At 55.2% G+C, this 20,648-nt stretch overlaps 1 protein-coding gene across 1 annotated transcript; it reads right to left on the bottom strand.

The window, feature by feature from the left end:
* Positions 1-57: 57 nt before the first annotated feature.
* Positions 58-15,192, bottom strand: LOC133352414 (high affinity cGMP-specific 3',5'-cyclic phosphodiesterase 9A-like). The gene is made up of 15 exons (XM_061568041.1): positions 15,040-15,192; positions 12,100-12,243; positions 11,564-11,615; positions 10,667-10,769; positions 9,808-9,950; positions 9,096-9,155; positions 7,968-8,145; positions 7,157-7,279; positions 6,412-6,504; positions 6,131-6,198; positions 4,828-4,930; positions 3,700-3,804; positions 3,162-3,308; positions 1,154-1,350; positions 58-291 (listed from the first exon to the last, which is right to left on the bottom strand). Exons 1-14 carry the CDS (start codon positions 15,128-15,130, stop codon positions 1,162-1,164), a joined length of 1,599 nt encoding a protein of 532 aa, XP_061424025.1. The 5' UTR covers positions 15,131-15,192; the 3' UTR covers positions 58-291; positions 1,154-1,161.
* Positions 15,193-20,648: the final 5,456 nt, after the last annotated feature.

The following is a 20,648-nucleotide window of genomic DNA, read 5'->3' as shown; positions in this document are numbered from 1 at the left end:
CATTTAAACCCTTGGAACACATTTTTACAACCCAAATACAACGCCATTCGTATCTGTATCGCACATCCACACATTTCCACAGACAACGTTTGCACGCACGATACCAGGGGTGTGAGCGACGCCTGCCCGACGAAGCTACGATCCGAGCAGGGGGTTTGCACCAGCAGGCTATGGAGGGCTGCTGCTGGTGCGAGTTGGGAGCAGCAGGGATCCGAGTGGTTCGGACCGATCCGGCATTGCCAACCCTCCGGCTTGCACCAGCGCTGCCTGTCGCCGTTCGGCCTGGTTCAACTAAAACGGAAGTTGAAGCAAAATGTTACGATGGTATAATCCGTGTCACAAGACATTGATTCGTGTCTTGCAACAGCTTCGTCTGGAGGGAACCTGTCCCAGCACGTGGCCTTAATCACTTTTATTTGTTTAGAATTTTAATGAAACATGGCGTTTGGAAATGCTTTTGCACAATTGTATGGATGTAAAGATTCATCGATTCACTGACATTTCTGATGCGTGCACGGAATCGATAATTATGCATGTAAATTATATGCAGATGTTATATGGAGACTAATGGAACAAAATAATACATACGAGATATTGTATTGGAAAATTGCACGAGGTACCAAATTGAAGATAAATTATTATTGAATCAAAACTGAAAATTTGTCAAGAAATAATTACAAACTTTATGACCGTTTGATAGCTAATGTTAGCCATGGCTGGGAATTTAACTCCGGTGCTTGCTGGGTTCATAGTGCACTATGCTAAGAGCACCCTACATAGCACTTGGAGAATTATGGGTAACTAATGATCCTACGCGGCAGCACGCAGATGGTCGACCATTCACCATGTCGCTCGGTGGAGCTTAGTAAAGGAGCAATCATAACTCCAGCCATGTTCCATCTGCTGCTGGATGAAGCCCCCAACGAGCGTCTCCACCTCTCACGATCACAATATAACGTGCATTAGCATCTGCACGTGAACCAATTCATCGCTCCATATGACGGTAATGATGAACACAAGTACATCTATATAAACGTGGAGTCTTGCTTAGGCACAACATATGAGGTCGGAAACTGTTCACGAGTGGGATATTCCTGGATGTGCGGGTACACCGATAGATCAACGGGACAATTATATCAGGTGTGTCAATCACCGAGTCACTCAGCGCGGCTGGAGGTGGTGGTCCCGTGATTCCCCCTCGCTTCCCCCGTGGTTCACCGGCGCTTCTCCGGCGCTTGCCTGGTGTCCCGCGGCCGCGCTCTGCCGGCCGGTGCCTCCGTGCTGCTGGAGCGCTTGCTCCATTGTGGAGTAATACTCCAGCGCCTTGCTCACCGGCTCCACCAGCTGCTCCTGTGCACGCTCACACACGGTCGCGGGAACGCAGCGACGGTGGCACCACCACCGCCGCCACAGTGGAACACGGCTTGTTGTTTTGTTATCACTACTCTGCTTGTTTAGCCAGAAAAGCATCGGAACCTCGTGTCCCTTTTTCAGGAGGGTCCTGTCAAGTTTACGCACCCGGGGGCTATGATCGACAACCTCTGCTTTAAAGCGGTGAGCGCAGGGACAGATAAAGGGGCAGCCGTGCCCTTGCTGGCTCGACGCTACCGCTAGCGCGAAGGGCTCCTGCTAGAACGGGGGTCGGCAACCTGCGGCTCCGGTGCCGCCCTGTGGCTCTTTGGCTGCCCCCTTGCGGGGAGCCGTTTAAAAAAAGAAAGGGAAATGTTAAACATAATTTAACGTAACAATAATGTATTAAATATGGTAGGGAATGGGGTTACTATGAAATGTCCTGGTGACAACAAAGTGTACAGTCAAACTGTATTGTTAAACAATAACTAAAGGGTAACAAACTAAATGGACGCAGTTTATTCCATAACCTATTTTTATTTAAGTCAGAATGTGTTGTCATCTGCTGTGTACCGGCTGCTATGTTTTATGTTCAAGTAGCTCTACGTATGATGCGGCTCAAGAAAGCCACTTTTATGGGGTATTTGGTCTACTCCACACCGGCCCAAATCGTGACAATCCACCGAGTGTCCGCGCGTGTGGATGGTTTCGGTGGCCACCTCCGTGCTCGCAAGCCCGGGAGCCGAGCGGCAATAGTCCTCAATGATGGGCCGTGTTCACCAGCCGTGTTCACCGGCCGTGTTCACCGGCCGTGTTCACCAGCCGTGTTCACCGGCAGTGTTCACTGGCCAAGTTCACCGGTTGTGTTCACCGGCCGTGTTCACCGGCCGTGTTCACCGGCAGTGTTCACCGGTTGTGTTCACTGGCCAAGTTCACCGGTTGTGTTCACCGGCCGTGTTCACCGGCAGTGTTCACCAGCCGTGTTTACCGGCCGCGTCTACTGGGCCGTGTTTGCCAGCCGTGTTCACTGGGCCATGTTTACCGGTGCCACTGCTCCTGGTTATTTTCATGCAAAGGTTGTCTCTTTAATGTTAGCCTGCGGTTTGATTTCATGTTTACGAAATGAGTTCTTTAGACTTTTTTAATAGCCATTTAACAAAAGTGACAAATGATTGGGATTTTTTTTTTCATCATGAATTATGAATGAGCCTCTTATATTGCTCACATCAAAACAAACATGGACACAATGCACCAAGCAAATTTGCTGCTGGAGTCCAGTGAATTAGCCTAGCCCGTGAAAGATGCGCTCCATTAATGAGTTTCGGCAATTAATGGCAAGCAAAAATAAAATGCACCTCATTATCAGCACACCTGGGCTTTCGTAAACACGATCCTGTTAAATTATAAATACTGGTTCCTGGTTTTCAACCTGGCAATTCAGTGTCTTTGACAGGGCTATTATGCATCCAGTGTGAGAGAGAAACACCCAGGCTCGAGGCTTGAACCCAGGACTCGCAGTGGTACCGCCTCGGTGTCTCCGACATGGCATTGTGAATCTCAGAAAGAGAGCTATTGCTTGGACCCAGGGCTTGAACTAAGCTCTCAGCAGTGCATGCTCAGTGTCTCCAACATGAGATAAATAACCAGGCCCAGGGCTTGAACCCAACTTCTCCGGCTCAGTGGCTCAGATATGACCATTGTGAACCCCAAGTGAGAAAGAGACCCCGGCTTGTAACCCAGGATCTCAGTAGAGCCACCAAGGCCATTGTGAGCCCGTGGTCCGCTGCGTTGATGAGGTGCCGCCCACCGACCTGCAGGGCCGGGAAGAGAGTGGCGAGCGCCACGAAGAGCGGCAGCAGCACGTGGCGGATGAAGTTGACTTGCGAGGAGGAGCGCGACACCTTGTCGCGATCCATGAAGGGCGACACGGGCAGCCCCTCCAGCTTCTCCACGTCGCTCTGTGGCACAAGTGCAGGGGCAGCGGTAGCAGCGCGAGAGACATAAGTGTTTCAGCGACAGCACCAGGAGTGAGCGGTGCTGGTTAGGTGCGCACTTCTTGGTCGAGTGCCCGACTGCTCTGTGCTCCACTGGGAGAGTCCTCATTAAACACAGCAGCCATGCTCCGCCTCGCGCACCACCCCGGAACGATCCCAACGCTCGCGGCCGGCACTTTCCCAACCGATGGCCGAGAACGTCGCCTCGCCGCCCTCGTGAACCCGGCTTTAATCACAGGTGATGGCTGCCTGGATTCACAGCCGGGATCTCACGGTGACCCGGAGCGAGGCGAGACTCCGTGCGGGCCGCGACCGCCGACGACCACGTCGGCCGGTGACGAGCCGCGGGCCTCACCTGAGAGAAGAATTCCTGCAGCAGGCAGTCGAGCCAAGGCTCCGCCACCTGCATGGGCCTCGCCTCATTGGAGATGTCGCTCACCTTGATCATGATCATCATGAGCTGCGGACAGACGGCTCGTGTCGGTTAGCACGCACTCAGGCACCTGTGTGTGTGTGTGTGTGCCTGAATGTGTGGTGCATCTCTAAGTCATCACAGTCAACCCGTGGCACCTGGGTCTGTCCCGTGACCTGCCAGCAGGCCTTCAACACTTCACGAGCCCTTAAAGTGCACACAGCCTGGCACAGGCGCCGTGGTGACATCACCGCCTTAGTGACAAATGGCGGTTGTTGTTGAATGTGTGTGTGTGCCCCGGGCATGGCGTTCGCCACCCGCCTCCTCACGTGCCAGGCCGGCCTTCGTATGTGCTCGCTAACTGCTTGTACCCCAACAGTCTGTTAAAGGCCGTACGGTACTGATGCTGCTGGACAATAGTGATGTGGAAAGTAAAATTAATGGACAAAACATGAATTTGACTTTACAATCGTTTCGCCCGAACATTGTTTACTTGCCCAGGATGCCGCCCTGGGTCCAATAAAAGTGCTCTTGCGTGACCTTACAGAGCACATTTAACATCGTTACCTCCCTGATCTCGTCAAGGAGGTTAAATCATCACGCAAACTCCGGTCATCCTCGCAGTAACGGCTTTTGGTTAACCATCGAACAAAGACGGTCACTGCATTGTACACTTTGAGATGCACTTCTGTGGCCGTCTGGAACGCTTCTTTCTTCTGATATTAGGAAGCTACTGGAGCTACACACTTTTAAATCATCTAGATTGAAAACTCATTTCTGAAGAACTGCTTTTTGTCGTTAGTTTGTTGTCCTTCGAACTCACCTCTGATTATCAAGGTTGGCTACGCACAATTGGAAAGAAGATCAAGATACATACATCTTACGATGCGTCAGTCATCTTTCGGGAGCTAAGCATATACCAATGCTTGCATGGGTCTTGCTGCCCTGACCAGCGCAAGAGCGTTGAGGGCATTGCGGTGTGAGCACAACACTGGCGCCAGCATCGTTTTTTCTTCTCGTCGCTGCGGAGGGCTCGCGGCGTCACCCCGGGGCACGCGACGCAGCGCTCACCACGTCCGTGTGCTCCCTGTTGCGGAAGTCAAAGGTGGGCAAGATGGCGTTGAAGGAGGCGAGGATGTCGTTGTGTCGCCCCATGTCTGTCGCCAAGATGCACCTGCGGGCGGCGGGGGGCAGCGGTAACGGGGCGACAGAGGAGATCCAGAGAGAGGGAGGGAGGGAGGGAGACCCAGACCCGGTACACGGTGGTTCGTGACCTGGGCGGTGCAGGCTTGACGTCTTCGCTGCCCGAGTTGACGGTCCCCGCGGAGCTGAGGAACGTCTCGCCATGACGCCACCGACGCTGACTTACAAGAAGACCATTCACCACCGTGAACATTGAGAGACGCTGGGGTCGAGCGCGTGGACAGCTGACGAGGAACGCTTGGCCAATTTCTACGATCCACTCTCATCATTTAAAAAAAAACACACCGAAGGAGCTTGACGTCATCCAGCACGGAGCGGCCCGCTTGATCGGCACCTCACCAAACGGTGCACAGGACAGTCCACTCATGAAGGATGATCAACGGGATGCGGCGAATCAACTCTCCTCGGCTGCTCTGGAAGCACCCCCCAAACACCGCGACCTCCGTCCACGAGAACAACAAGGGCACCGGCCGCTGCACGGTGGGGACGTGCAAATGCCACCACCACCCCCAAGTTGCACTGCAAGCCGCACACCCCATGCCGACTTTGACGTTCACCGCCGCTCGTTCACCGTCACTGGATCAGAATCCTGGAACTCGCTGGGAGGTGGCACGGTGGTGGCACCACCACCATCACCACCACCACCACCGCCACCACCACCATTACCACCATTACCACCACCTACCATCACCGCCACCCCATCACCGCCACCACCACCACCATCACCGCCACCCCCATCACCGCCACCACCACCACTACAAGGGCTGCTGGAGCTCCAGGGAAAGGCCCAGCACCAGCACCACCCTCTCAGTGCGACTCGGGGTGGACAATGAATTCTAGATTACCAGCAACGCCCACATCCCGAATATTTAAAAGACCAAAATATTCTGACTGTCATCTTATTAGGCTGGTTATATTTACCGGCGAAACGTCGTACTCGAATGATAAATATTGTGGGTTGACTCTCCAACACACCGGTGTGCTGTACTAGTAACGAACTGGCACGTTCTGTTTACTGACAACCCTTACTAGTTGGCTGTCTCGAGTGGTGGCGGGTTTAACGACCCATTTATATTCACATGATCTAACCCAAAAAAAACCTGTATTATGGAGGGAAAAAAATACGCAGACGTATTACGCGATACCCTGAATGTGTGGAATGAATACTCACTTGATCATGCCCTCACGGACTCTCTTGTACTGCTCCTTGGTCAAGTTTCGGAAGATGTTGCTTTCATGCTGCAGGAACAGCGAGCTACGGTCATCGCACAGCAGTCACGGCCTGATTGCCCCTCATAAACAAAAATACGATTCCACAGCCCTGGCTTAACAAGTACAGTGCTCTTGATTTTATCCATGAGACATTCTCGTGTTGGGCCCGTGGGTGGTCGACTCGCACGGCCTCTGCTGTCTCGAGGCTAGCTGATGGATCGATAATGGATGGAGCGTCACCTCCTCCAGCAGTTCGAAGGCCACGGCGCAGTGGTGGTTCTCCAGCGGGGAGATGTCGTTGTAGCGCAGGGCGAGCTCGGTGCGAGCGTTGATCTGGAAACAATAACGCGATGGAAAACACTCACTCACCCACTCACTCTCTCACCTACTGATCCACTCACTCATGCACTCACACTCACTCGCTCGTCTTCTCACTCACCCACTCACTCTCTCACCTACTGATCCACTCACTCTCTCACGCACTCACTCTTTCACTCACCCACTTACTTACTCACCCACTTACTAATGTGCTCACCCTCTCACTCACCCACTCACACTCACCCACTCACTTTCTTACTCACCCACTCACTGTCTCACTTACTGACCCACTCACTCTCTCACTCACCCACTCACTCTCCCACTATCTCACTCACCTACTCACTCTCTCACTCACTCACCCACTCACTCACCCTCTTACCTTAAGGTAAACAGTGACTAATGCTATCATCCCCAACAGTTATGGTCATTGTCATTACATTCAACATCATAACCGCACCTCCGATTAGCACAGTTGGCTACGTACGGTGTGAAAGAAGTTTAACATACATACAATATCACCATCATAATTATCATCATCATCACCACCACCACCACCACTGCAGAGCCAGTCCCACGCAGAGGGAAGACCCCATGGGGCTCTGTGCGACAACGAAGTGCTGCCAAGCCGCCCACCGCGACCCCCGAGGGCGTGGCGGCGTGCGAGCACCTGGTAGGCGTTGTTGTATCCTGGGTGGTCGAGGTCGTGGCACACGGAGGAGGTGAGCATGGCCAGCAGGTCGATGTGCTCCATCTTGCTCCGCAGATCCGTGATGCAGATGAGTCCGTACATCTGTGAAGTCACCGTCATCGTCGTCGTGGTAGTCGGCCACCGTCGCCATCACCACGATCGTTGTTTGTTTCCTGATGACTGTTTTTAAATTGGCGCCTGAATAGTGGCCTAGTTGTATCTATTGAGTATCAGACAAACCCCTCAATAATAATTATCAAAGACGTACGACTCAATAAACTAAGAGTTTTATCACGGCGGCTGAAACCCGGATTCGAACCCAGGTATCGGCATTGCCGGCTCAACAAATTACAAACAGAAAAGTAAGTAAAAGTAAAATCTACTTGGGAAGAGATTGGGATAAGGAGGAGGGGGGGGCAGTGCCGGATTAAGCTAGTGCGGGGCCTGTAGCATATGTTATAAAGGGGCCCTAAATAATAAAAAAAACACGTACATTTTAAAACACACATTTTTTACTTACATAGTAAAGTAATTGTATTTTTTCATTTGCTATACAGCCAGATAATCCGACAAATCGCTCACCTTAAACACCCAGTCGTTCATAAAAGTTGAAGGCAGTATAATACTATAGTAATAGAGCAAGTGCAGTATCACTGAACCAGAATTGGTAGCTTGATAGCATTTAGCGCGGGGCCCTTGAAAGTGCGGGGCCCCTAGCACACGTGGCTACTTGTGCTTCAAGCAAGTTCAGAGGGCCTTCCCCGTGGCCGTGCGTGGGCTCCCGCCTCACCATCTGCGAGACGCAGAAGCAGTGCTGGAAGTTGTGGAAGGGGATGTGGTTGTAGCGCGCGTAGACGCGCAGCAGCAGGCGGCGCAGCACGCGCCGCTCCACGCCGAACGCGGACACCAGCTCCAGGTCGAGGAACATCTGCAGCAGCAGCAGCAGCATCTCGGCATCCTCCCACTGCCTGCACGGGGTACGTGGCGGGCACGTGGCGGGCACGCGGTGGGTGACGCGCCCAACGGGCAACGGGCGACGAGGGGCGACGGGCAGGTTAGTCCATGGCTCACGAGGCTCGATGCTCACGCTTAACCCCTTACCCGCACACAAATTATAAACTAAAACTATACAAATATATATTTTGCTAGCTAAGGCCCACTGAGCTGTGTAGCTCTTTTTCAGGAGCGACCTGGCTATCACAAAGGACAGCTCAACGAAGTGGCTTATCGCGTGGAAATATCTATCAGCCAAATACTTGAAATGCATGTTGATTCTAAATGTGGACCCGGAGAGAAAACCACGTGACCACGGGCAGAACGTGCAAAGTCCAAATATACTACAGGCGTCAGGGTCGAAATCGATCCTACGACCTCCTGCATACTAGGCGAGGTAATTAACATCTCACCACCATGGTACCCTTCTGGCTGTTGTGCACGGGAAGGAGTCGAATGACATCGTGTGCGTTGTACTGCGAGGCGACCGCGCGTCACCACTCTGTGCAGAGCGAGTGGACACCGTGACTTTATAGAGCGAGTGTGTGTGTCTCCCTCTGCGTCTGTGGGTCTCTGTGTGAGTCTATGGGTCTCTGAGTGTGTGTGTCTCCCTCTGCGTCTGTGGGTCTCTGTGTGAGTCTATGGTCTCTATGTAAGTCTATGGGTCTCTGAGTGTGTGTGTCTCCCTCTGAGTCTGTGGGTATCTATGTGAGTCTATGGGTCTCTGTGCGAGTCTACACAAAGCAATTACAATGGGGGTTTTCTTTCGTCAGCCATATCTATTTTTTTAAGATGATGACCGTGATGAGGACGACCCTAACGATGACAATGGTGATGACGACCGTGACTAGCGATGACAGTGATGGTGATGATCACCGCGATGACGATCGCCGTGACGACGACGAGGATGATGGCGACGACGTACCAGTTGTCAAAAGTGGGCGTCTTGAGGCAGCGTCTGACCTCCTCTGTCAACTCGACGTCGCTGCAACACACGCACGGGCGACAACGGATCGAGCGCGCGCGTCGCGTTCTCGGTTCGGCTGCCGTGCACCTCCGTACCCGCGGCCGTCACACCGCGGCGAAGGGGAGTCGAGCCAAGGGACACGATTGGGACAGGGAAGGGATGCCGTGATGGAAGTCGCCAAGGCGGAAGAAAGCAGGAGGAGGGCCGGGCAGGCACGGGAGGGGGAGGAGGAGGAGGGGGAGAAGGAATGGCCGGGCCGAGATGTCGGGGATGAGAGGAGAGGGCCTGCCAGGTTGTCGTTGCTGCCGTGTGATCCCAATTGAGTGGCGATGTGCAGGTCAGTTGTCAGCATTGGGATGTTTGGCCCATTCTAGTTGCATGTTTTGGGTTATTTTGCTTTATGGGAGGAAACCAGAGAACTTAGGGGAAACTCAACACGGGCAGAACACGGGGAGAATATTCAAACTTCAAATATACAGCAGCAGGCGTCAGGGTCGGGATCAATCCCACGACCTCCTGTATACACGGCGAGGCGGTTAACATCTCGCCACGGCGGCGCCCTCCGTGAGGCCTGAGCGGTCTCGCGGAGCGAGCCGGCGGGACGTGGAGACGCGGGGACGAGGGGCGAGGGGGTGTGGGGATGAGGGGGCGTGGGGGCGAGGCGACGCACCACACTTGCAAGAAGCGCTCCTCGACGCGGGAGCACTCGGCGCTGGTCTTCCTGAGCAGGCGCCGGTGGTAGAAGGGGGAGAGATTTGCCGCCTCCTGGTTCAGGTCCTTGAAGAGGCCCAGCCAGCTCAGGTGCTCCACCGTCTGCGGGGACGACGGTGACGACATTTGAGCGGTGCAGACGTGAGCGGCGCAGACGCAGTTGGGCGGGTCGTCTCGCTGGGACCTCCGTTCACTCTCGGAGACAGAGAACGATTCAGAGCCACGATCGGCGCTAACAATTGCCCAAGCTCTGTGGGCCTATATTGGGATGTCTGGCGATGGAGGGTGTGTGGGGGGGGGGGGGGTAACACTCAATGTCCATAGAGATGGAAATTAACCCGCTTGCTGTACTGCCATCGTACCCAGGCGAGGCCAGTAAACGCAACATCACCACCCATGGGTATGGAGGAAGTTTCCCGAACGCTCTGTGTGCGATCCACCAACCCCTGCGTGCGAGGCCACGTGCAGCACGGACTCGAGCGCCCGGCCCGTGGCAGAGGGTCGTCAGCGACAAGGGGATTGACGAGGCCGGTGGAGGGAAGCAGGAAGAGGTGAAGGCAGAAAATGGGATGGTGGGTGGAGGTGAGATTGTTTGGGGGAATGCAAGTGGGTGGAGGTGGTTACCACGGTTGGCTACGCACAGTGCGAGCGAAGTTCAACAGGCGTGCGGAGCGGAAGACATTGGGGGAGGCCTTTGTCCAGCAGTGGGATGTAAAAACGGCTGAGAGAGAGAGAGGAGAATGACGATGAAGGCAGAGCGAGTTGACAGCCGAGGCATCCGCGGCTGCTGGCGTGTGGAGGTGAGCGGCTGGACTCACCTCGAGCTTCTTGCGAAAGGACGCGACCTCGCGCTGGAGGTCGAGGAGGCCCGGAGGCCGGTCCCCAATGCCGGCCACAACCGTCCTCTCCAGGCTTTCCACTCTGCTCGCGGGACACGCGGGCGGGCGCACGCACGTGCAGGCAGCGAGACAACGTACGGAGTGAGACAAAGTACAGGAGACGATGAGGTAACGGACATCGAGATAGACAGTGCGGAAAAACAAATCACGAGAGAGACAGACAGACAGGAAATGAGACAAACACTGAGGCAACGGGCAGCCATCGAAGGGATATCCACTGAGACGGACACATAGATAGACAATAAACAAGCATTGTGATATTGAAACATAAGCGAAAGACATTGAGATTAAATAGACAGGCGGATGGACATAAACCCATTGAGACAGCTACGGTGACAATCTGACATAACAAGACAAAGGTGGAGAGGGAGACCGACAGTGAGACACCATTACCTGACAACCCACACGGGGAAACCGTATGGGTTGACAGGTATAGGACCCAGATTGTCGCTGTTCTGCTTCCCTGAGGTGTTTCACCAACGTCACGAATCAACCCTCGGCACGAACTGATGGTACCTCCTCCTCCTCCTCCCCCCCTCCTCCCCCCTCCTCCCTCCTTCTCCTCCCTCCTTATCCCCCCCTCCTCCCTCCTACTTCTTCTCCCTCCCTCCTCCCCCCTCCCCCTCCTCCTCCCTCCTTCTCCTCCCTCCTTATCCCCCCCTCCTCCCTCCTCCTCCTTCCCCCTCCTCCTCCCCCCCTCCTCCCCCCTCCTCCCTCCTTCTCCTCCCTCCTTATCCCCCCCTCCTCCCTCCTCCTCCTTCTCCCTCCTCCCTCCTCCTCCTCCTCCTCCTCCTCAGCATGGACACACCCTCTCACCTCTTCTCCAAGTCCAGGAGGTCAAATCCCAGCGAGGGGATCAGCTTGGGACCTGCATCACGCGGGCCCACAAGACAGACGAATGGGGCAAGTGCTCCGTGCTGGTGAGCGTGCAGGTGGTGAGCGTGTGGGCGGTGAGCGTGCGAGTGGTGAGTGTGTGGGTGGTGAGTGTGGGGGTGGTGAGTGTGTGGGTGGTGAGTGTGGGGGTGGTGAGTGTGTGGGTGGTGAGCGTGCGGGTGGTGAGTGTGTGGGTGGTGAGTGTGGGGGTGGTGAGTGTGTGGGTGGTGAGTGTGGGGGTGGTGAGTGTGTGGGTGGTGAGCGTGCGGGTGGTGAGTGTGGGTGGTGAGTGTGTGGGTGGTGAGTGTGGGGGTGGTGAGTGTGTGGGTGGTGAGTGTGGGGGTGGTGAGTGTGTGGGTGGTGAGCGTGCGGGTGGTGAGTGTGTGGGTGGTGAGTGTGGGGGTGGTGAGTGTGTGGGTGGTGAGTGTGGGTGGTGAGTGTGTGGGTGGTGAGTGCTGGGCGGTGAGCGAGGGTCTCACACTGCGAGGCCACCACGATGAGGGAGTACGGCTGCTCGCTGCTGTTGGCTGCCAGCGCCGGGGAGACGTTGACGAGGTGTCCGCTGGCGTTGTACAGCTTCACGATGTCTCCCGGCTTCGCCTCCGCGGCCGCACGGAACAGCTCTGCGCGAGATCGTCGTCGTCGTCATCGTCATGATCAAGATCAACGCGATCGGGGTCATCATCACGATCATCATCACGATCATCAACATTATCGTCGTCGTCATTGGGTTCTTCGTGATTATTATCATCAAGATCGTCATCAATCAGCATCGTTATCATACTTGTGTGTGTGTGTGTACACGTGCATGTTAATGCACCTAGCAAAGTGCACCTAGCATGGCACAAGTGCCGTGGAGACGTCACCACCACTTAGCGGTGAACGGCGGCTGTTGTTGTGTATCTGACGCCGCGAGTGGTGGCGCAGCGGTCGGCGCACCGCGCTACAAACCACGCTATCCTGGGTTCGATTCCTGGCCACAGCTGACACCGGTGACGAGTGATATGAGATCCATCCATCTGGGTCGCCTCAGCCTGAGATGGGTACCTGGTGCAGCGTGTGAAGACATCGACACAAAGTCCGCCTGGCAGTGTGCCGACCGCACCACCGCGTCCAGCATCACAGCGGCCAACGAAGAGGGGAAGCTCTCGGTGATTTAGCCATGCAGCTGCATTGTCCGAGAGTCGGTGAAATACAAAGATACACCCAGCCACACGGGACGGTGTCTTCAAGAGGTGCTCACTAACAGCACTTACACCAGCAGCCTACAAAGGCTATATGGGAATCTTTGTATCTACGCACGTGTAGACGTGTGTAGGTGTGTGCGCATGTGCTGTGTGAGTGGGGAGCGGCGCTGTAGCAGTGAGTGCGCTGAACTACGAACCCGGCAACCCGAGTTTCCGCTCACGACCACACACGATTATCTGAACCGGTTCTGGGCCTCCCCTAGGTCGACTCAGCATCAAATGAGTACCTGGTGCGGTGTGTAAACATCGCCACTGGGGAGACAAATGTGGTCGGGCGTGGCGCTGGCCACCCACCCCCTCGTGTGCCATGCCGGCCTTCACAGGTGCTACTCGCTAACAGCACTTGCCCCAACAGTCTGTTAAGGCTATAAGGGGGATCTTTGTCTTTGTGGTGTGTAACTCACACGGACACGCGCACGCACGCGCACGCACGGGGCTTGGTGCGCACCGACGGCACAGACGTTCACGAATCAGCTGCCACACTCGATGCTGGGAGGTTCGTCTAATTGTGCGTGATGACCTTTTGGCAGACGGATCCCGCTTCCTTGGGACGTTTGGTCAGGTGCCATCGATGAGTGTTCGGCTTCGCGTGTGCGAGGAAACCGGAGAAAACCCACCACACATACAAGAGGGCGACACTCGAAACTATGCACAGATAGATGCAGGAATCCACTGTTGTCCTGACATCTCCTGGTCACACCATGGCACTTGCTCGTAGTAATAAGAATAAGAATATTAGTAATAATAAGTAATAAGAATATTAGTAATAAACGTCGTGCATGTTGGCACACTCATAAATCAGCCAAGAACATGAAACCAGTCCACGTTTTCCAATATGGGGAAACACTGACCTTGAAGACCCGTTGGTCAAAACATTGTTTTTGTTCGCTCCGCTGCTAAACACACAATCGTTAACACGCCGCGAGACGCGGACTCATTAAATTCAATGACAGACCGCGTCTACGCTCGAAGAGAAAACGGATTCGTTAACTCAGCGAGGGTAGCAAATCCCATCATTGTCTAAAATTGTCCGCTAATCCCCCCACACGCGTTCTCTGTGGCACCCACCGTCGACACACTACTGACGACACACGCACGCGAATACCGCACGAGCGATGGGTTTCGGATGAAAATATTCAGATTGTTTTTTTAGATGCTCAAGGGAAATGTTGGATATCGTTAAGATTTGGGATCGTTTAGGGGCAGCGGTCAGCAACCAAAATAACAATAAGAGACATATTTTGCGAATTCGGTAAAATATTTAAACCCTCAACATTTTAAAGAGCCGCAATGCACCGTGTGGTGAATACGAGACGGCGGTGGTCCTCAGCACGTTGAGGAGAGCTCAGGACCGGTTCAGACATCGTTCGCCACTGATGTTCGTGCCACCGCAGCTACTGATCAATGTGCAGAGCTGTCCCGGGGCGACCGACCTGGGCCCCGCGCTTTGGGGGGCCCCGTGCTTCGACGTCACGGTGTCAGATGTAATACTTACAGTTTAGTTTGATTGGGGGGGGGGACACAGTGGGGTTTGCCCAGGGCCCCCTCACCCCTAGGGCCGGCGCTGTCGACGTGTGCGTCACGACTTGGACATTGAGTTCGCGCTGGCTTTGCGGTGGCTAGGAGATGTTGACTACCTCGCCTGGTCTACAGGAGGTCGTGGGCTCGATTCCGACCCTGCCGCCTGCTGCTGCTGTATATTTGGAGATTGCGCGTCTCTCTCTCCGTCCACATTCAGAATCAACATTCACGCGTTGAGATGATTTGACTGCTGCTGCTGCTGTCCACGTGACAGGCCGCTTCGCCGAGCTGCCATTCGTGATCGCAGCTCGTTTCTCAATGGGCCTTGCCGGGTAAAATAAAACGTCTTTCGTTTTTATGTTTTTACGTGACTCAGTGTCCCAGCCGGGCGCCTTCACCAGCCCAGCGGTGGCACTGGCACCAAGACACTGGCGTGTCAGGGACTTGCTACTACTACGACTACTACTGCGTGGCGTGTGAGTGGCGAGTGCTGAGGATTGTAGAGAGATGATGAATGGCGAGTGGTGAGTATGAGCACCAAACTATTGATTGTTGTTGGAGTGGCGATTGTGGCGAGTGTTTTAGTGCGGTGAGCATTGTAGATGGAGAAGGTGCGGGTGGTGAGTGTTGCGCGATGTCATCACCACTCACCCTTCACGTCATCGGCAGAGCTGCCCCTGTTGAACATCACCCTCTCTGGTCGCCCACCCACGTGGAGGTGAATCACCGCGTCTCCCTCCATCCCTCCGAGCCTCACTCCTCCTCCCTCGACCTCCCGGCTCCTTGACGTGCTCCCTACTCGTCCTCCTCTTCACTGCCCACCACCTCCTCCTCCTCTTCTCTGGGCTCTGCCAATTCTGAGACTCGAATGAGAGCCACGCGCACGCGGGGGGCGTGGCTCCACGGGGAGGAGGCGTGGTCTCCCCTCCACGGGGGAGGAGCCACGGGGCTTTTTGCATCTTCTTAATCAGCAGCAGTAGCAGCGGTGATCTCTCCACTGCTGGATGAAGATTTCCTCCCAAGCCGTCGCCACGTACCACGGCCCGGTGGTGCAACAATCCATCTGGCTCCTGCACACTTGCCAATGATCTCGTCTTACACGGATTTATATCGCACCTTAACCCAAGGCGCTTTAGAGCAATTATACAAGTGAACGAAAGGTGATAGTGGTTTACATCAAGTGGGGCTATTGAAAGTGGTCGTGTCGTTGTGGTGGCAGCAGGTCCGGTGGGACTGGTTAAGGAGGATTTTGGGTAGTAATAGGGATAGTGAAAGGGGTTGGGGTAGTGATAGAGGTATTAATAGGAATGGGTATAGTGATAGGGGTTGGGGTAGTGATAGAGGTATTAATAGGAATGGGTATAGTGATAGGGGTTGGGGTAGTGGTAGGTGTAATAATAGTCGTAGAGGTAGTGATAGGTATAGTGATAGGGGTAGGGATAGGTATAGTGATAGGCGTAGGGGTGGTTGTAGGGGTGGTGGTAGGGGTTTGGGTGGTGGTAGGGGTGTGGGTAGGGGTAGCGGTGGTGGTGGTAGGGGTATGGTTTGTGGTAGGGGTAGGGGTATGGGTGGTGGTATGGGTGGTGGTAGGGGTAGGGGTGTGGGTGGTGGTAGGGGTGTGGGTGGTGGTAGGGGTATGGGTGGTGGTAGGGGTATGGGTGTTGGTAGGGGTATGGGTGGTGGTAGGGGTCGGGGTATGGGTGGTGGTAGGGGTAGGCCTGGTCTTAGCTTGAGGACGAGGGTTGTTATAAGGGAGGAACGGAAGCTGCAGGTTATTGTTGTTGTGAAGATGGTTGCTCTGTGTGCAGCAGGTTGTTGTTGTTGTTGTGAAGATGGTTGCTCTGTGTGCTGCAGGCGGAGTTGGTTCCCGTGGAGGGGAGCGAGAAGGAGCAGCAACGAGAGGGGCGATACTGGGCGCAGGGGAGCGAGGGAGGCGCAGGGAGAGAGAGGGGGTAGAGAGAGAAGGGAAGGGGGGTAGAGGCGGAGAGTGTGGAGGTCAGGGAGGGACAATTCCCGTGTCCCCTCCCTAGTGGAGTCCTCTCGAGTCTGTTCCCACCTTTGGCTGCCGGTCCATCGTGAGTCTCGACCTTCGGGCGACATTTCCCAACGAAGCCCCCTTGTCGGTCTTAACGGCGACCGCGGCGTCTCTCTCACGTGCGGGTTTGGTGTTTGTGTGTCTCGGGTCCGCGCTGATCCTGTGCGACCCCTGGCACCCGCGCCTCTTCCCCGTTGTCTTGGCGCACTGCGGCGTCTCTTGCTCCGTCTGGCTTCGTCACCGAGGGATGATTGAACATGGCAGGGCCCTCCTGAGAGAGAGAGTCTCGGAGCTCCGTGAGGCTTGCCTGTTTGTTGTAACTTTCTCTCCCGCCCCTGCTGGACGGCTGTGAAAAAGAGCTTCATAGCTCATCGGATTTCTCCAGGATCAATAAGGGGCCGTCCATAAATGACGTCATGCGATTTTGGACGATTTATGACCCCCCCCCTCGTCACATGGCGTCAGAAAAAGTCTGACCCCCCTCAAATATAACCTCACAAAGCTCTGCCCCCTCCCAAAACAAATATTTCCATTTTGAAAATAAAACATGCTTCAAATCGCTTTAAACTATCGTCATTGTAGTGCGTATTTAATGTGGCGCTACACTCTGATGTTGTAGGAGTGTTGTTATAACAATTAGCGTTGTTATAACAATTCTATATTTATTTAAAGTTGCGCGTTTTGATGTGACGTCAAATTTCTCAAACCGCCCCCCCCCCTCGTCACACATCGTCGCAAATGTCTGACCCCCCCCCCCTTAGGTGAGTGACGTCATTTATGGACGGCCCCTAAAATATTCTGATTCAGAGTTGCAATTAACAATAATCACCATCCACACGCCAGACCTCAGAAGCAGCAGTAGAAGTAGCGTCCAGCAGATGGCACCAGGCACCTGGGAATCTCCACAAGATTTGCGTGAAACTGAAGTTGAGCTCTGGGGACAGCAAACACCATTGTGCCCTGGCACACTGGGTTCTGAAGCGTTGAGTCCTGAAATTTGATTTGTCTTGGCACGTAACAACAATCATTTCATCTTGTAACGTTGCGCCGCCGCTGCGCAGTTTTCGCTCCCGGCTCTCGTAGAGAGAGGGCGACTCAGCGGCGCCAGGGGGAGCCACAGACGAGGAGCGGGAAGGCAGCAGCAGCAGCAGCCGCGCGGTGAGGAGCAGCCGGCGCTATCAACAATTTCCCAAGCTCAGCGGTCCTCTATTCATTCAGGTGTTATTCGTCAATTAATGAGCGTTTACATGTGGGAGAAAACCCACGCGTGCGAGGGGGCAACACTCGATCCGATGCAGATGGACCAGGTAGAGTCCACACTTTGCTCTACCGCCTTCTCCTGGCGAGCCAGGCAGAGCACGGCTCCTGAACACCCACAACTTCTGTTTGTGATTCACCAACCCTCCATGCTGCCTCCACAGTGCTGGATTACAAGTCACTAGCAGCATAGCCCCCACATCCTTCAGCAAGTATTACACTCACAATCTCACAGTAATAATTCATTTATAAAGCGCCTTGCATCGAGGATATCAAAGCACTGTTTAAGAAACAGCAGAAGCAAATGCTCAGCATGAAAATAACTCATGAAACAAAAACATAAAAACAATAAAATATGCTAAATGGCATAAATAATATGTAAAAGGACAGTGCGCTGTGCGATTATTTTTTACATCTTTAAGCCTCATCGAGTCTCAAGAGGGGAAGGAAGAGAGAGGGAGATGGAAGAAAAGGAGCGAGTAGAAGTGAGCTGCATGGAGCAGCGTCTGTTTTCAGAGGGGGCGGGGAGAAGGGAGCAGCCACGTGACTCACGGGAGGCTTGAGCTGATGGAGACTGAGAGAGAGATTTAGGTGGGAGGGGAGGGAGTCAGCGTGGGGCTGGCCACACGGATGTCTCAAGACTCGTGTTCACGAGGTTCCTGAATCACATTGTTTGGCCAATTCATGTTTAACGAGTGATTCGCGTGTGAGAGGAAATCGGAATACGGACGAAACCCACGGACACGAAACACGCGAAAGGCAAATGTGCAGCCCTGCATTGCCTTGCTCGCGCCACTGCCGGGAGAAGGGCCCCTCCAGAGGATACTTTGTCCGACTCGTCCACACTGGTGAGACGTCTTGGATGAAGTGGAAGCGCCCACGCTCTACCCCACCGTCCGATCGATTCGCCGTGGTGGGCCTGTTTACGCCACCGGGTGGCGGGGAGATTCTAGAAACTTGCCCCATGATTTTGGCAGCCTCGCCAGGAAATCGAACCGGACAAACTCTGGTTTGAAATCCCAGCGTGTGCTCACGATGTCACCACCGTAGCATCTGAGGGGCGAAGGCGGATTGCAAACTCTGCGTGAGAGCAAACACCAACCCACTTGCTGTACTGCCAACATCTTGGCCACTTTTGCAGCCCCCGGAGCGTTAGAGAGTCACGGCAGCTAAGCGGAACCGCGCCGCGGACACAGCGCATTAGCAGACACGTGGAGCTACGGGCCCTCGAACCCGACGCGGGTCAGCCATGGGGGGGGGGGGGGGGGGTAGAGGAGCCAAGCGCCCTGCTCAATCGCTCGCGTGTCCACGGACAAACGAGGGTTTTGTGGGGAGCCCGAGTGCCTGCCCGCGTTGCCCGGAGGCCGCGTTTCTGCCCCGTGTGTTGTTTGGCGAGGCCGAGGCGCGGCACTAATTCCAATCCGGCCTCCTCGTCGGGGCGCGCGAGGGACAATCCCCGCTGCACGAGCGAGCGAGCGGCAACCCCCCCCCCCCCCCCCTAAAGACAACAACGCAGGAGAAAATGTTCCTAACCAAACCACCACCGTAGTCCGTGCCCCGCGACAAATTAAAACAAACGGTGACCAGAGGTGTTCCTTCTTTATAGGAGGCGCGCGCTCCTGGGTTTTGGCTGAAATTCGAGCGGTCTGGCTGACGCTGAGGGGTGGGGAGGGGGGTGGTGGGGAGGGTAACATTTCGAGGCCGTCTGTCGGTGGGGCAGCCCCTGAATCTCCTCGCCATGGGGGCCGGCACCGTGAGCCGTCTAGCCGGGGCGGACTTTTCGCTCTCAGTGGCTCCGGTCGGCTGGCAACGGCAGGGCCGTCGTGGCAGGGCTGGCGCCCGTGTGGCAATGGGGCCGCACGCTGCTTGGCAGCTTTTCCAGCGTGAAACTGGAGAGTGTAATTGGCTTCGAGACTGCTTGCTGGCATGCCTGGCATCTCGTGGCGGCGGCGGAGGAGGAGGAGGCGGCGGAGAGGGATTTTTTAAAAAAAACTTTCCTTCTCTGTAAACAGTCCCCATCACCCACAGCAGAGCACAGCACGCGGTCCTACTGCTCCCCCCCACCTCTAACAACCACTCAACACAAAAAAAAACCCAGAGACAGTCTCTGCAAACACAAAACATCACGATCCTTGGGGCTGTGTCGCCGTCTGCCGCGAGCGAAGCCACGATTTCTCCCCGCGCGGCTGGCTCCCTGTGTTCATTTCCCACGAAAAAACAAATTAGAAGCTTCGATTACAGCCACGGGGGCCTTGCCGGGGGTGGGTGGAGGAGAGGGGGAGGGGGTTATGAGACGGGGGCTCGGTGGGGGGTGGAGGTGGGATTGGCGCTGCCTCCCCCCGCTGATTTGTGGAGGCATTAGGAGCCTGACAATGGCTCATCGCGCGCCGCAGTGCTGCTCAGTGTTCGGACTTAGGGGCTCAGCGCGCGAGCGCTCTGAAGCACGCGTGGCTCGTCGCGACGGCGTGCGGCTGAAGGCGCAGCCCCGCAACTGCTCGCTCACGCCGCTGCTGGAGGCAGAGCCTCCACTAGGAGGAGCTCCGTAGGGCCCTCCTGGAGGGAGTGTGGTCGGCCCTTCTTGCACGCTCGCCAGACGTCGTTTGCGGAGTTGGCCCCGAGTTGGAAATACCCACGCTTCACCCCACCGCGACCTGACGGTCGACGATGCTGTAATGTTGCACATGTCTGCTGCTGGGTGGACAGGGGAGCGGCGATTTCAAGGGATTTTAGAAACTCGCACCGTTGTTTCAAGTCCCGCGGCGGTAGGTGTAACAAATGTACAGCGGCAGCACGAGCAGCAGCCTCGTCGTCCCAACACCCCCCCCCCCCAGACCGATTCACCCGCCCGGCACTGTGGTCACATGGTCAGAGCCTTCAGCTCAGAGTCAGGGGGTTGTGAGTTCCAAGTCCTGGTTTAGTGGTCGCCCCGGCGCAATCTCCCCGCTGCGGTTGTGACGCTGCGTGTCGC

This window comes from Lethenteron reissneri, chromosome 40 (genome assembly GCF_015708825.2).
Source record: "Lethenteron reissneri isolate LAM-NWPU_2019-01 chromosome 40, ASM1570882v1, whole genome shotgun sequence".
In the NCBI taxonomy this organism is placed as follows: domain Eukaryota; kingdom Metazoa; phylum Chordata; class Hyperoartia; order Petromyzontiformes; family Petromyzontidae; genus Lethenteron; species Lethenteron reissneri.
Note: the sequence above shows the minus strand (reverse complement) of the source record. Positions and strands in the feature narration are given on the sequence as shown.

What these genes read in the sequence shown, in the direction of transcription:
- LOC133352414 (XM_061568041.1), bottom strand. Translation starts at nt 15,130, where the DNA reads ATGGAGGGAGACGCGGTGATTCACCTCCACGTGGGTGGGCGACCAGAG. An exon ending in GCTTCTGCGTCTCGCAGATG is followed by an intron (nt 7,280 to 7,967) that starts GTGAGGCGGGAG and finishes GTGACTTCACAG; the next exon opens with ATGTACGGACTCATCTGCAT. An exon ending in GTCCGTGAGGGCATGATCAA is followed by an intron (nt 4,931 to 6,130) that starts GTGAGTATTCAT and finishes CGCCGCCCGCAG; the next exon opens with GTGCATCTTGGCGACAGACA.